The sequence below is a fragment of the Cervus elaphus genome, chromosome 12 (assembly GCF_910594005.1).
Source record: "Cervus elaphus chromosome 12, mCerEla1.1, whole genome shotgun sequence".
In the NCBI taxonomy this organism is placed as follows: domain Eukaryota; kingdom Metazoa; phylum Chordata; class Mammalia; order Artiodactyla; family Cervidae; genus Cervus; species Cervus elaphus.
The window spans coordinates 28773512-28787847 of record NC_057826.1 but is presented as its reverse complement, the minus strand read 5'-3'; the positions used below and the strand labels follow the sequence as shown (position 1 = coordinate 28787847).

The 14336-nt window shown below is 43.0% G+C and overlaps 1 protein-coding gene across 1 annotated transcript; it reads right to left on the bottom strand.

Moving 5' to 3' along the window:
* Positions 1–10660: 10660 nt before the first annotated feature.
* Positions 10661–13974, bottom strand: TMEM30B (transmembrane protein 30B). The gene has a single exon (XM_043920726.1). It carries the CDS (start codon positions 13838–13840, stop codon positions 12779–12781), a length of 1062 nt encoding a protein of 353 aa, XP_043776661.1. The 5' UTR covers positions 13841–13974; the 3' UTR covers positions 10661–12778.
* Between the last annotated feature and the right edge of the window lie 362 nt (positions 13975–14336).

The window sequence follows — 14336 nt, the reverse complement described above, 5'->3', positions numbered from 1 at the left end:
AATTCCATTTCCTTTTCAAAATTGATGGATAGTCCAGACAGTGGAAATTGAGTGAATACGCCTTTTCAGTTAATGCCTTCTTGTGTCATCTGGTTTTGAATTCAGAGGCATTCTTTCCACTGCACAGTTATTGTGTCATATAATTCATTGAATTTAAGATGCCATCAATCATGACATGTCCCATTATTTTATGTATCACTATGAAAAAATTGCTGCCCATTAAAAGAGGAACTAGTAGCTCCTTATGTTTAAATTTTTGTATTTTATCCTTATTCAAGGCATTTTTTTAACACTTATTTAGAGTTTTATTATGTCCCACTTGTGCAGAAATAAAAAGGAAAGTATATGTAAAATTAAACTGGCTAAGTTTCCCCTAACATGTCTTCATACCCAGATTTGTCCCTCTAGAGACAGATTTTTCAATGTCTATGATTATGCACAATGCAGTGTTTTGCCCCAAAATATGATGATGGTGCAACACAATGACAACCACACCATGACCGTGGCCTGGCTGACAGTGAGTCTAAGTGATAGCAACTGTAAGAAGCCATGGATAGTGCGAAACCAGGAAACTGAAACACAACCTGATTTTAGAGATGTTAAAATGTGGGGGTGGGGGAAGGTATATCTTAGAATGGAAGAAATATGGTATCTCCCAGTCTCAAAGCATGGCATGTACAACATTCATGTATACAAAATTCAGAAATGTGTTACAAAAATTTCTCTTTTTGTTTTCAAGGTTCAACTTCAACCTCAGAAAAAAAAATGCAAAGTTTAAAATTAGCTACCTCCAAATTACTGTCTAAGTGTAAGCAGTTCACCGGATCCTAGTGAGCATACTTACTTTGCTTGCAGAGAGACTATAGGCTTTCTGTTTTTAAAAACGTGGCCATGGGGAGGGTTTATCTGTCAGTCTCTTAACACTGAGAGGCAGCTTCATGTAGTTCCTGGGAAAGGTGCCTGCCAATATTTATTAACCTTTCACTATAAGAAATCCAAATTCTAATTTCAAATAAGTCAATCCTAAAGCTGAGCACTGAAGAATTGATGCTTTTGAACTGTGGTGTTGGAGAAGACTCTTAAGAGTCCCTTGGACTGCAAGGAGATCCAACCAGTCCATCCTAAAAGAGATCAGTCCTGGGTGTTCATTGGAAGGACTGATGCTGAAGCTGAAACTCCAAAACTTTGGCCACCTGATGTGAAGAACTGACTCATTGGAAAAGGTTCTGATGCTGGGGAAGATTGAAGGTGGGAGAAGGGCACAACAGAGGATGAGATGGTTGGATGGCATCACCGACTCAATGACATGAGTGAGTAAGCTCTGGGAGTTGGTGATGGACAGGGAAGCCTGGCGTCCTGCAGTCCATGGGGTCTCGAAGAGTTGGACACGACTGAATGACTGAACTGAACTGAATAAAAATTTCTAATAAAAACCAACATTTTCATGCCTATTTGGCAAAGTTATTTGGTGAAAAGAAGACCAGTAGCAGTCTTTTTCATTTCTGTACCTAAGTTACAATGAAGTAGATGGCATGTACTTTTCCAAAAATAGTGTCAAGAGTCTTTTCTTTATGACATAGCTCTAAAATAAGCACACAATTTTTAGCAGAAAAAACAAATCGGTAGTAATCACTAGAATTATATTTGAGGGAAATATTCCATATAATTTGAATATAAATAAAAAATAAACATTCCAGCTTTTTTGATAGATTAATTGGAATGTATTAAAACAGAATTATTATGCAGTTTATAAGCATTCAGATTTTATTAACTCTCAGGAGCCTTAATTTTGGAAACTAGTATTCCACATGAGCATTCAGTTCAGTTCAGTCACTCAGTCTTATCTAACTCTTTGTGACCCCATGGACTGCAGCACTCAAGGCTTCCCTGTCCATCTTCAACCCCTGGAGCTTGCTAAAACTTATGTCCATCGAGTCGGTGATGCCATCCAACCATCTCATATTCTGTCGTCCTTTTCTCCTGTTTCAATCTTTCCTAGCATCAGGGTCTTTTCCAAAGAGTCAGTTCTTCGCATCAGGTGGCCAGCGTTACACAATCACCTAAGGTTTTTTTCCTTTCCCACCTACGTGAGGCCCAGAGGTAGTTAAAGGCTGGCGATTCTGTCTCCGTCCAGCGGAGGGCAGTAGTGCGCATCTTTAGAAGAGAGATTCCGAATGCAGATTGGCGGGAGGCTCACCAACTAAGTTGTACATTGCGTTCCGTGTCTTTTGAGTCAGCATCCGGTGACAGTCCTTGGCAGGGTCAACAAGCCCATGAAGAGCTGGCTTTAGGGCGCCAGGTGGCAGAGTTGAAGCCTCCTCTTCCCAGTTCTGTGGGATGTACTCCCTCAGCCCAGGGGTGTGTGATACAGGAACAGTTCAAGACTCTGTGATGGGCAAAGCATCTGGGACCAAGCCTTGCTGCTTGGCTGCTTGAGTTCACCTTTGACTGCAAACTGGATGGGATGCGGTAAAACATGACTCATTCCTTTCTCAGTCTAAACTGCATTTCCTCCTATTTTCTGCTCTGATGAAGGGCAGTGAGGAGGAGACGTGGAAGCTTTGGTCCTGTATGAGCTTCTGCCTCTCTATACCATCCCTGCCCAGAGCTTTGCTTCCTTTCTGCCATATTTGGACAAACTGAGAATGTCCAGCCTTCCAGAATTCCCAGGGGCCCGACCATCCTGTCTGCTTGGTGCCTTTGAACTTTCGGTTAGAATGGAATGCTCGGGCAGTAGTCCATCTAAAGTCATTTTAATCATTCAATTTAAAGAAAATGTTAAATTTAAAAAAATGTTCCAGATTTCTTAATGAATTACCAAATGCTTGAGAATGACTTCTAACCATGTGCATTGCATGAGTCTATAGAAATACTGGAACCACCCCAGAAAGGAGTGGACTCTAAGAGTGTTATGGAGCATCATGTTCTAAGAGCGTGAGAACCACCCCCACCCCCAAAAGCCTTTCACAAGGACAGGATGTATTTCCTGGGTTATTATTTTTTTTTAATACTATGCCATCTGCATAATCTAAGGGTGCATGCTTGTCGTGTCTGACTCTTCGACCCCATGGACTGTAGCCCACCAGGCTCCTCTTGGGATTTTCCAGGCAAGAATAGTGGAGTGGGTAGCCATTCCCTTCTCCAGGAAATCTTCCCTGCTGGGGTCCACCCCAGCAGGATCCAGGGGGTACCCTTAGGATGAACGGTGTCGGCGAGAGAAGACACGTGAGACCAGCCTTGATAGGGCCAAGTCTGCGAGGGAGAGAGAGAGGGAGAGAGAGAGAGAGAGAGAGAGAGAGAGAGAGAGTGAGAGAGTGACCAGACGGGGGGTGCAGCCGAGTCTGGCAGAATCTGGCAATGCTTTATTTTTTACTGTGGCTTTTATACCCTAAATTAGTACATTTCTAAGGGGAAGATAGTTTAACATTACATCAGCTTGTTCTTCACGAAACCAGGGTGTTTTCTGCATACTTCTTTGTTTATGAGGGTCTTGTACATTATCTTCTGGCCTTGGGGCCTATTAACATTTTATGCAGGTCAGGTGAATGTAAACCTATTTTCTGTTTCTATGGTGACCTTAACTGAAAGGTAGCAGTCTCATAGGGCAACAGTACAGAATAGAAGTATAACCTTGTTAACACAAAAATTAATCCTTCTGCAGAAGTTGTCAGTTGTGTTTATCTGAGAAGTTTACCCCACACAGACTCTGCGGCTTCAGTGAGGCAGCCTCTGCCTAGCACTCCTGGCTGACAATTAGCAACCATCTCATTGTTACCACACTAGGGCTAAGCTCTTATTTTTCTAGATCTATAACTATATTAACAATGGTTTCTATAACACAACCTTAGCACATTAAGAGCAAAAACACAGCAAGCAAATGTTAACCCAATAGCTACTTTTAGAATAATTTTCCTTGTGTTTTCTGATAGGACTTCCTCACCCCCCGAAGGGCTCTATGTCTATTAAGGCCTTTATAGGATCAGGTTCTTTATGTTATTTTATGATTAGGGTATTATAAGCAATCATGCATATTAGTAACAAGGGCATAAACGCATTTGCCAAACAAACTAAAATACCAGCAAAGGAGTTTAAATTAAAACACTCCTTTCACCCTGGATAATCCCATAAAATACCACCACCCGGGAAACTTATTGATTAAAGTTCTAAATTGATTCTTGTTTGGAAAGAGATCGGGGAAGGCCTTCTGCCTGTGTCACAGAAATTAGGGAGTAGTCTATTGAAGCAAGCATCAGAAAGACAGATATCATCTTTAAGGTGAGCGCCGGGGGCAGCTTTTCGGAATCCCTGAAAACCTGATCCGCCTTGCCTGTCAGGTTTTCTCCTCATGACCTTGTCATGGGTGGGATCTCATGAGCTGGCCTTTTCAAAACCCCTGAAAACCTGATCTGCCTTGCCCATCAGGTTTTCTCCCTCGTGACCTTGTCATTCCTAACATAGGGATCAAACCCTCCTCTCTTGCATTTCTTTACCACTATGGCCATGTGGTGGCTTCCCTGGTGGCTCAGAGGTTAAAGCGTCTGACTGCAATGCGGGAGACCTGGGTTCAATCCCTGGGTCGGGAAGATCCCCTGGAGAAGAAAATGGCAACCCACTCCAGTATTCTTGCCTGGAGAATCCCATGGACGGAGGAACCTAGTGGGCTACAGTCCATAGGATCACAAAGAGTCGGACACAACTGAGTGACTTCATTTTCACTTTCACTTTTCAGGGCCACCTGGGAAGCCCTGTATAGTTTAAGTGATGTTAGCATAATGGACTCCCGTGTATTCACTTCCTAGTTTAAGAAATAGAATGTGACCAGCACCTTTGATGCCCCTGTTTTCCTGTCCCTCATCCCTGCTTCTTTCTCTCTGCCTCCTCTTTTCTCAGAAGTAACCACTCTTCTGAATTATAATCACTTCTGGTCTTTCCTTCATGCTCTTATGCCCTCTCTCTTCTATTCCATTGGTCTAGTTGTCATCCCTCTTGTCTAAAATCACCCTGTTGTTTAAATAACTGAAACTTTGCAGTAAGTCTTCATTTCTGGTGGGTCAAGGGAAATTCCCTTTCCACCTCCTCACTCCCACATCCCCCTGTTCCTTTTTTCACGAGTGTCTTGCCTTTGTTTGTTCCCTTATGAGATTACTCTTAATATTCAGAGAGGATGAGAAATTGAGTGCCTTAGTGTGGATGCTCAGTCTGATAAGCTGGTTTGAATCCTGGCTCTTCATTACTGTCTCTGATACCTTAGGCTAGTTATTTTATCTCTCTGAGCTTCAGGCTCTTCATCTGCACCCTGCAGATTCACAGGATTGTAAAGAGGATTACAATGGGGGAACATCTGTAAGGCATTGAGAACGTTGCCTGGAAGGCATCACTACTGACTTTGACTAGCTGGGAACTTCTGCAGTCACAGTGACCTCCTTGCTGTCTCTCGTCAACCATGTCACCTTGGACTAGTTTCTTTATTTTTCCAAACCTCTGTTTCTACGTATGCCCAATGGGGATAATATTAGGGTTTGTTATATAAGTTAAAGGAGGAGACCAAGAAAATTGCTTAGCATGTTGTCTGGGAAATGCTTAGCAATTTCATTTAAGCATTTTAAGTAGATTTAATTTTATAAGAGAATTATACCTTCTCTTCTTGTAGATACTTCTGGGTATCTACAAAAACACTTGTCTGGAAATCGAAAACGTTTGCTCAGGAGAAGAATGCTGATTGTTAAGAGAAGTTTGTGAAACTGTCTCTTGCATTCTTGCAACTTTTCCTTGTTTTCATCTTTTTGAAGAGCAGGATTCTCAGAAGGAAAAAACCAAAGCCAAACTCTTTTCTAGGCCGTCTCTGTTTCCACAGCCTGCTTTGCTGGCTTAGGTCTGACCAGGCAAAACTGTTTCTTAACTTGTTTTCCAGAATCAGAGGAAAGTTTAACATAACACAATTTTATAGCTCCTGCCCAGTAACATATATTACTTTAGAAAAATAAAAATACCTTTCCCTTATCATGCATTATTCTTTTACATGTACAATTTTCCTGACGTATTGAAGTAATATTCCACGGTTTGCTATGACTTGGAGGTTTATGGCCCTTCTGAGGCAGATCAGACTAAACATAATTCATTCGTAGCTACTTAGTGCTCAGGGAAATAAACCCCTGAACTTAAATAACTATGGTGTGACCTCTGTAAAATATTATTTATGGTTTGAAAACTACTATTATGTAGATATCAAGATGTGCCAAATGTTATAAACCAAACATCAGCCAGCAAATGGGAACACTAGTATGCCATTTATTTTTGCTTTTCTTTCTGGATATTTCTTTACAAATGCTATTTTTACTTAAATGGTTTCTGGAGTAATTATCTGGCAAAGGAAAGCAGTGTTCATTTACATTTTATTATAGAATACTACAGTAAGTAAAAAATTCTCTATAAAGAAGCACCACAAAAATATAAACATTCCATTAACTTATTGCAGTTTAATAGGAGAGACACTGAGGACTTCTGAGTATAAAGTAACTGTCCCCTCTATCAACGAACTAATGTAACCCATCTGCTATTCATTTCTGCAAATTAGTTTATGGAGGAAAACCCAACTGCACATGTAAGTTATCCAAATGGGGACTCTAAGCTTAGACTTTGGTGCTGTTAAAAATATATGTGCCTTCACGACACTCCTTATTATAACATTTTCAAAAGTGTAGGGTGTCATCTTTGTTTCCTCAGTAATGTCCTGTGCTTTTAGTGATATCATAAGAAATAATCTGTTCAGTGGTAGCAAAGTAATGGAATCACAATTATTTCCTAATAATCATTCACCATATGTTTGAAGACCCACCACAGGCTAGTCACTCAGCTTGGCACTGGCAGTAATAAAGACAGATGAGATGAAAAAATCCTCAGTGCTCAAAGAACTAACAGTTTGAATATGAAGGTATAACCAAATAAGCAATTTCTAGACAATGCATCAAATGCTGTGAGGAAGGAATAAGCACAAAGGGAAGATGAGGCTGAGGGCAGAGAGTGGGAGGGCAAAGAGAGCTTGTGGAGGACTTCACAGAGACGATGACCCAAACACTGGGCAGGGTCTTGAGGATGACTGGACACATTCTGGTGGTCAAGTGGACATGCAAGATGAGCATGGGCAAAGACATGAGAAGATGCTGGGTTCAGGCCCCTTCAAATCATTCAATATAGCTGGAATTTGGTGGAGCCTTGGAGGAAGAAGGCATGAAGATTCAGAGCGAGGCCAACCACGAAGGCCTTGTAGTCCCTGCTAAGGAGCTTAGACTTTCTCCTGTAGGCTGTGTGTAGATGTGAGGGAGCTGAAGTTGAGGGTCACGTGATGAGATCTGTGTTTTGGCTAGCTCCTCGTGGCTAGGATGTGGAAAATAAACTAGAGCCCAATTAGCAGGCTCCTCCAGCTTCCAGATGGAAAATAACAAAGTCCTGGGCCAGGGCAGTGACAGAGAGAGGCCTGATTGAGCATGCATTTGGGATCTAGCAGCAACAGGATCTGGTAACTAGTTGGATGTGGGAAGAAACAGGAGGAGCGAAGGAGGCAGTTCACGTTTGGGGCTTGGATGACTGAGTGGGATCGATGAGTCATTTTCAGCATCTGGGGCTATTCTTGGAAGAATGGGTTTGGAGGAAAGGTCATTGGGTTTCCTGCTGACCACGTAGAGCTTATGCTATTTGTAGGACATTTAGGCGTGTCCCAGAGGCAGCTGGACGTGTGAGTTTGGAGAGAAGTTAGAATTGGAGGTAGAGATTATGCCATTTACTTATATGATGGTCAATAATGTTTTTAAAGATTCATGAAAGTGAGTGAACAAATGAGCTAAGTTGCCTCCTAATGGTATGAAAGATACCATCATTCAGTTACTTACAAATTACATTGATATATCAAGTCTTCACCCCTAAAGCCCTGTAGGTAAAAACAAAAAGGAAAGAGTAAAGTGTTTTCCTTTCTGTCATTTGGGCTTCCCTCGTGGCTCCAATGATAAGGAATCTGCCTGCAATGCAGGAGACCTGGGTTCGACCCTAGGCCAGGAAGATCCCCTGGAGAAGGCAATAGCTACCCACTCCAGTACTCTTGCCTGGAGAATTCCATGGACAGAGGAGCCTGGTGGGCTATAGTCCATGCTGTCTCAAAGAGTCAGACACAACTAACACTTTCACACACTTTCACATTTTGTCATTTGGGCTTCCCTGGTGGCTCAGTGGTAAAGAATTCTCTGGTGGCTCCTGCCTGCAATGCAGGAGATGTGGGTCCTATCCCTAGATCAGGAAGATCTCCTGGAGAAGGAAATGGCACCCCACTCTAGTATTCTTGCCTGGGAAATCCCATGGACAGAGGAATCTGGCAGGCTACAGTCCATGGGATTGCAAAAAGAGTTGGAAATGATTTAGCAAGTAAATAACAACAACATTCTATTGTTTACTTGGAAGGAAGTGATGGAGCTCTCATTTTGGATTCTTTAACAAAAATGGAATGTGTCTTTAACTTATTAAAATTATAGCAAGACTTCATCAAGTCTTCCTTTGAGAATATTCAAGTGCCCCCGTTGAAATGACTATGACTGCTCCATCCAAAGGTTGTGCTTTTGTTGTAGAACACTGCTTTCGTTGACTTTTGAACAAAATTGAGCAAAATAGAATGAATTTCCCCCTCATCAGTCCTGATGACTTTCTAAAACGTCATGCATTTTGATGGTTAAAATTAATGAAACTGTATAATAGTGTTAAGCACCTTGGACTTTCAGAGCAAAGGCCTTTTAGAAGAACAAAGTGTCATAATTAATGACACATCATTTACAGTTTTCATCAGTAATGTAAGGTTTCAGCCACTTTAACAGGAATTCAGTTAAGAACTCAATGCAGAGAGAAAGGAGAGGAGGTTCTTGACAGTAATTTCTTTTGCTTCTAAGGAAAAAGATAAATCACACTGAAACTCATCAAAAAGACAAGCTGAGAGGTTCAGAAGGTGAGCTACCATCCACTGACTGAATTTCTCCAAGGTTTGTCATCAGTGAGGTCACTGTGGGCTCTGCCCTCTGCAGCGGGTTCCAGTCACAGCCAAGTCTCCCCCTTCTTCATGACACCCTGCTTCATGCTCCAAACTGCACCTTTTTTTTCTTTCTTTTCTCCTCTTCCTCCACACCCCACAGTCTATGGTAGGTTTCACTGCCTTGGGGTCTTCTTGTGCCATGCTAAGCTGCTCAGCCAAGTGCATAAAGAAAGAAATGCCACCTTGCTGTGGTGAACGAATTTACATCATTACCACTAACAGTGAGAATTATAATGCCAGGTGGCAAACCAGTGGGGAAGTATTTTTCCCTGAATACACATTGTTAGTCTTATCAAAGAAACCATGGGGGATGGTAGTATACAGTGAGTCGACAACTGTTTATAATTTTTGCAAATTCTTGACACCAAAATACTACTCTCGGGTAAAATCTCTCTGGGAACTTAATATATTTCAGTCAGATTCACTGAATGACTTCCTTAATGACACTTTATGTGACTGCTTTTGTTGGAGGGAAATTATGAGAAATTCTCCTGGGGGGAAAAAATTGAAGTTAAAAAAAAATTCAATTTTGTCATCTAAATCAGTCAGCTATGTTTTATCTGTGGGAAAAAATCTAGGGTGCAAAGAAATGCCTGATGAAAATAAAAGAAGAGGGCATTTACTATTATTACAGTTACTTGTACACCATAACTGATGTGCCCAGGGGCATATAAGGAATTGATTACATTGTAGTTCTACCAATAACTGAGAATTTACTCAAGACTTTTGAGATCCCCAATGACAAGAAGAGGGCACAGACACCAGGATGCCGAAAGGGTTGTGGTTATATAGTGTGAAGTGGTACTTTTTACTAAAGAAAATCTCAGACTGTTATTCTGTCTCTGATTTGAAACAATTGTCTAGTCCTTGAATTGTTAATTTGATTCTGGAGATTCTTGGGAAGTCTTTCTTGTTACATTATTCTGTATTGGGAGTTCCTGCCAACCACATTAGTTTCTCTTTTGTTTGTGGTTTACTTTACAAAGTAGATCAAAGCACATTTCCAGTCCAATTGTTGAGGTTCACTTTTCGGTCTCATTCCAGATTACACAGCTCTAGCTAGGAAGCATTTACTGGACAACATGAGAATTCAAACCTAGCTAGAATCCAGAGATACTAAACAAAATGCTACAGTGCAGGAAAATGTTTCATTTTTTGCTTTTAAAGTTTCTGAAGTTTTGTAGTCCAAAATACCCAATAAATAATTGTAATTTAGAATTTGGGTAAAATGCAGAAATGGAGAAGATTGCTGCAGTCACATTCTTTAGTAACTTTTAATACTAAATATTATTAAAAATAGACCACATTTTACCAAATTCAAACAACAGTCAAGGATTGTCTGATTCATACTACATGTTGATATTGATGTAAGTTCAAATTCTGTTAGGAAGTTAACACTGAAAGACTGAGTTCATTTGAGCTTTATTCTGAAAGACGATTTTCTTGCTGCAGTATAAATCTGCTAATAACAAATGAGCAAAAAAAAAAAAAAAAAAAAAAAAAAAAACAAATGAGCAAAGTGGATGGTAGCTGGTAACTTTTTTGACGTCTGTGGCTTTAAGATCATAGTTCAAAAGGATTAAGCAAATGTGATAACAAAGGCAACACAAATATAACCTTTATTCTCTTTCAAAAACCCAGAGAAGAGAGCCTGGAACCATATTCATTGATTTAATCAGAATACCTTTAATTTTGTAGACTCTTAAAATTTTATAGCAATGAATATTGTAAAAATGATAGTAATATACATGGTTCTTCTCAATTAAGTAGTAAAAAAATGTGGTAAATTATAAAGAAGCAGTCGCTTGATCAAAAATTCATGATAAATAAAAATTTCTCTATATACATATAATCACATATCCACAGTCTAAAATCACACTACACAATCTGACAGTAAAATTGTCATATCAGGAGTTAGGAAGCCAACATACTTGGATTATAAAACATTTTTTGGCTTATGTAAATACTGGGACAGAATCTCTTAAGTCACAACTGTTCCAGAAGATCCAACACATGTCAGCGAACATGCATGCTGTCTATGTCTATTATTTTTCAAAGAACCAGAAGAATAAAATAAAATTAATATAAATTATTCAGTACAATTCAATATTTCTGTGACTACTCAATAAAAAAAAAAAAAAACTTCAAAGTATTGCCTTGCTTTATAGGCATGAGCAAAAATTGTAGTAACTGGAAAGTAGCTGTAATAGAGAACAGGCACTAAGAAGTCTGACAGAAGACCAAATAACTGTTTGCTTTCAGCAAATAAACTTGTGCAGATGATCTCACTTTTTAAAGTTCTTTTGCCATAAAAGGGTTTTTAAAAATTCTATTTTCTTACAGTAACTTTATATATCAATATATTAGAATGATTTTAGAGTAGTCAAAGTTTAACATTATCTCAATGGTTCAAATAATTTTTAAGAGTAATTTACATAAGTATCTCAATGGTTCAAATAATTTTTAAGAGTCTAATTTACATAAGACTAATTTCTTAGTATTCACTTCAACATATTATTAAAAACAAACATGGTTCATTTGAGAACATTAATTTTTTTTTGACACAAGGGAAAAGGTATGAGAAACATAAGCATAAAAAAATCACTAAGCATAAAAAATCATTTAGATGACAAGACTGAGTCACAATATGACTTTAGGAAAAACATTTTCCCTCTAAGGTCCCCTTCAGCTATCTGATTTTAAGGTTAAAACCTTCCCACTGAACTGTACAAACTGACCTGACATTTTCAAGTTTCTACACAGTACCTGGCCAAAAAAAAAAAAAAAAAAAAATTAAATTTCTTGCACTAAAATAGCAAATGAATTGTTACAAACCCTGCTCTGCAAATCTATATGCCAACTTGCTGTTTTCACTTACTCTGCATCTTACAGAGAGCTTCCTATGTTCAAGGAGGAGTGAGACCAAACTTGGAACATTATGCTTGTCACTGCCCCTGGGAAAAGACTACCACCTGAAAAACTGGACGGCAGTGATGGAGTCACACTTAGCCTCGGACATATGAGGGAATAGGGAAACAGCTTCCTACTTGCTGCCTGGTTCAGGGCACTGATTCCCAAACTTGAGGGAATACAGGAGGAATCTCCAGATGGGTTTGTTAAAACTGCAGCTTCGAGGGTCTCACCAAAGCCTTATTATAGTGTCAGAATTTCTGGGGATGGGGCCTTCTAATCTATCTACATTTTAAAAGAGTATGTTCTCCTCCACTCCTCCACGCCTCTGCTGGTTATTTGTGGGCTTCACTCTCTACACTTATCCCTACCCCCAAGAAAAGAAAACCACTGTACCACAGTGGTTAAAGCTCTAGCTTCAAAGTCAGAATCAGAACCAATGAGTAGCTGTTAGAACTCAAAAGAGTTCTTTTAACATCTACAGGTCTGTCTCTTCATCAGATGGGGGTTGAATAAGAGTGTCTAAGCAAGCGTCCGTTCCTCTCTCAAAGAACCTAACGTGTCCACTCGTGAAAGAGATGGGGGAAATTTGTAGGAATGTCTCGCTCTAGCAGTTCAAACACCCTAAAAGAGCCTGGAAGCCCCTGATCGGGTGTTAATTTCTCTCTCTCTGGTCCCCTCATCCACAGCAGGAGGCAAAGTGAGGCGAAGTTGGAATTGGGTGACAGTCGAGAGGGAGAAGCCTAAAGAAGTTTGCAAGAGTTTTGGCAAGGAGCAGAAAGGGTACTTTGAAAGCAGGAATCACTCGTCGTCCTCCTCGTCGTCGTTCTGGTCCTGGTAGCGAATGTAGACGGCCAGCATGACAAAGCCCACGAGGATGCAGAGGGAGCCGACCAGCAGGTAGGCGATGCCCAGGAACGGATTCTTGCCGCCCATCCACGAGATGCTGCTGAAGATGAGGCATTTGTGGCCGCTGAAGGCGCGCACCGGGTAGTTGTAGGTGATGTTGACGCGGTAGGCACCCCGCGGCAGCCCGGCCGAGTAGTTGCCCTGGCGGATGCGCGCGTACAGCTTGCGGAAGGTGGGCAGCGCAGCCGTGCGCATCCACACCACGAAGTCCTGGTTGATGAAGCCGGTGTTGTTGGGGTCGGGGCTCAGCTCGTAGACCGGCCGGTGCCAGTTGGGCGGGGGCGCGGTGCCCTGGAAGGCCAGCGCCAGGCTGCCGTTCACCAGCGGCGGGTTGCGGAACTTGACATGGTAGTCGGTCCACCAGGCGATGCCGGTGCGGTCGAGCGGCACCTCGACGTAGGGCCCGTTGGGCTGGCGCTGGTGCCACAGCGAGAAGGAGTCGTTGAAGAGGCTGTTGGCGATGGCGCCGCAGGGCGCGATGGGCAGGCCGGCCGCGCTGTACTGGTAGGGGGCGCACTCGTTGACCGGGTGGCGCAGCGAGCTCGGCAGCCCGCTCAGCTGCGAGTCGTCGCGGGACACGCCGTAGCGCCGGTTGTTCTGGTAGAAGTTGGTCAGCTCGTAGTAGAGGTACACGGGGCCCTGGAAGAGCTCGGGCAGCGAGAAGTACCAGGCGCAGGAGCAGGGGGGCGGCGGCGCGCGGCCCTGGCCGGCCGTGGCGCACACCGAACAGTTGCCGGTGCCCGAGTCGCCGGTGTAGTCGTACGCGAGCTCCTTGATGCCGTTGGAGGAGTAGTAGAGGCCCAGGCCCAGGCCGATGAAGGCCAGGCCGGCGCAGAAGAAGAGCGGCAGCGCGATGCTGGCCGACAGCAGCGGGTGCCAGGCGGGGAGCCGCTGCTGCGTGAACGCGGTGTTGTCCGGCTGGTGCGCGCCCCGGGCGGTGGCGCTCCAGGTCATGGCGCCGCGCGGACCCACGAAGGGGCGCTCGGCTGCGGCGGCCCGGGGGGGTGCCTCGCCCTTCGGGGCAGGTTTCCGCCGGCTCAGGTGTGTTCTGGCCCTGGCCCGGCCTCAGGCCCCCGCACAGGTGAGTCTTAGTACCAGGTTCTTCTGGTGGTGACTGGATCCCCTCGGTTCCGCCTCGGCCCAGGTGCTCGACCGGCTCCGCCCCTGCGGGTAATCGCGAGCCGCGCCCCGCCTCTTCTGGGGTTGAGTAGGGCTGGCGTTCCCTTCCCTCACCTGGCGGGCCCGGGTTCACTTGTCCTCTCCATCCGGGTGGGTCCTGGCGCCAGCTCCTCCTCCTCGAGGTGAGTGGCGGCCCCAGGCTGCTTCTGAGTGGCTCCTACCTTGCTCAGGTACTTCTTCCCTTCCGCTTTCTATGTGACCGGAGTGCCTGGGCCAGTCTTGCCCGAAATCACAGAAGCTGCAGCTTCTAGCACAAAGTTCCACTGAGGGA

Coding starts and splice junctions, on each gene's coding strand:
- TMEM30B (XM_043920726.1), bottom strand. CDS start 13,840: ATGACCTGGAGCGCCACCGCCCGGGGCGCGCACCAGCCGGACAACACC.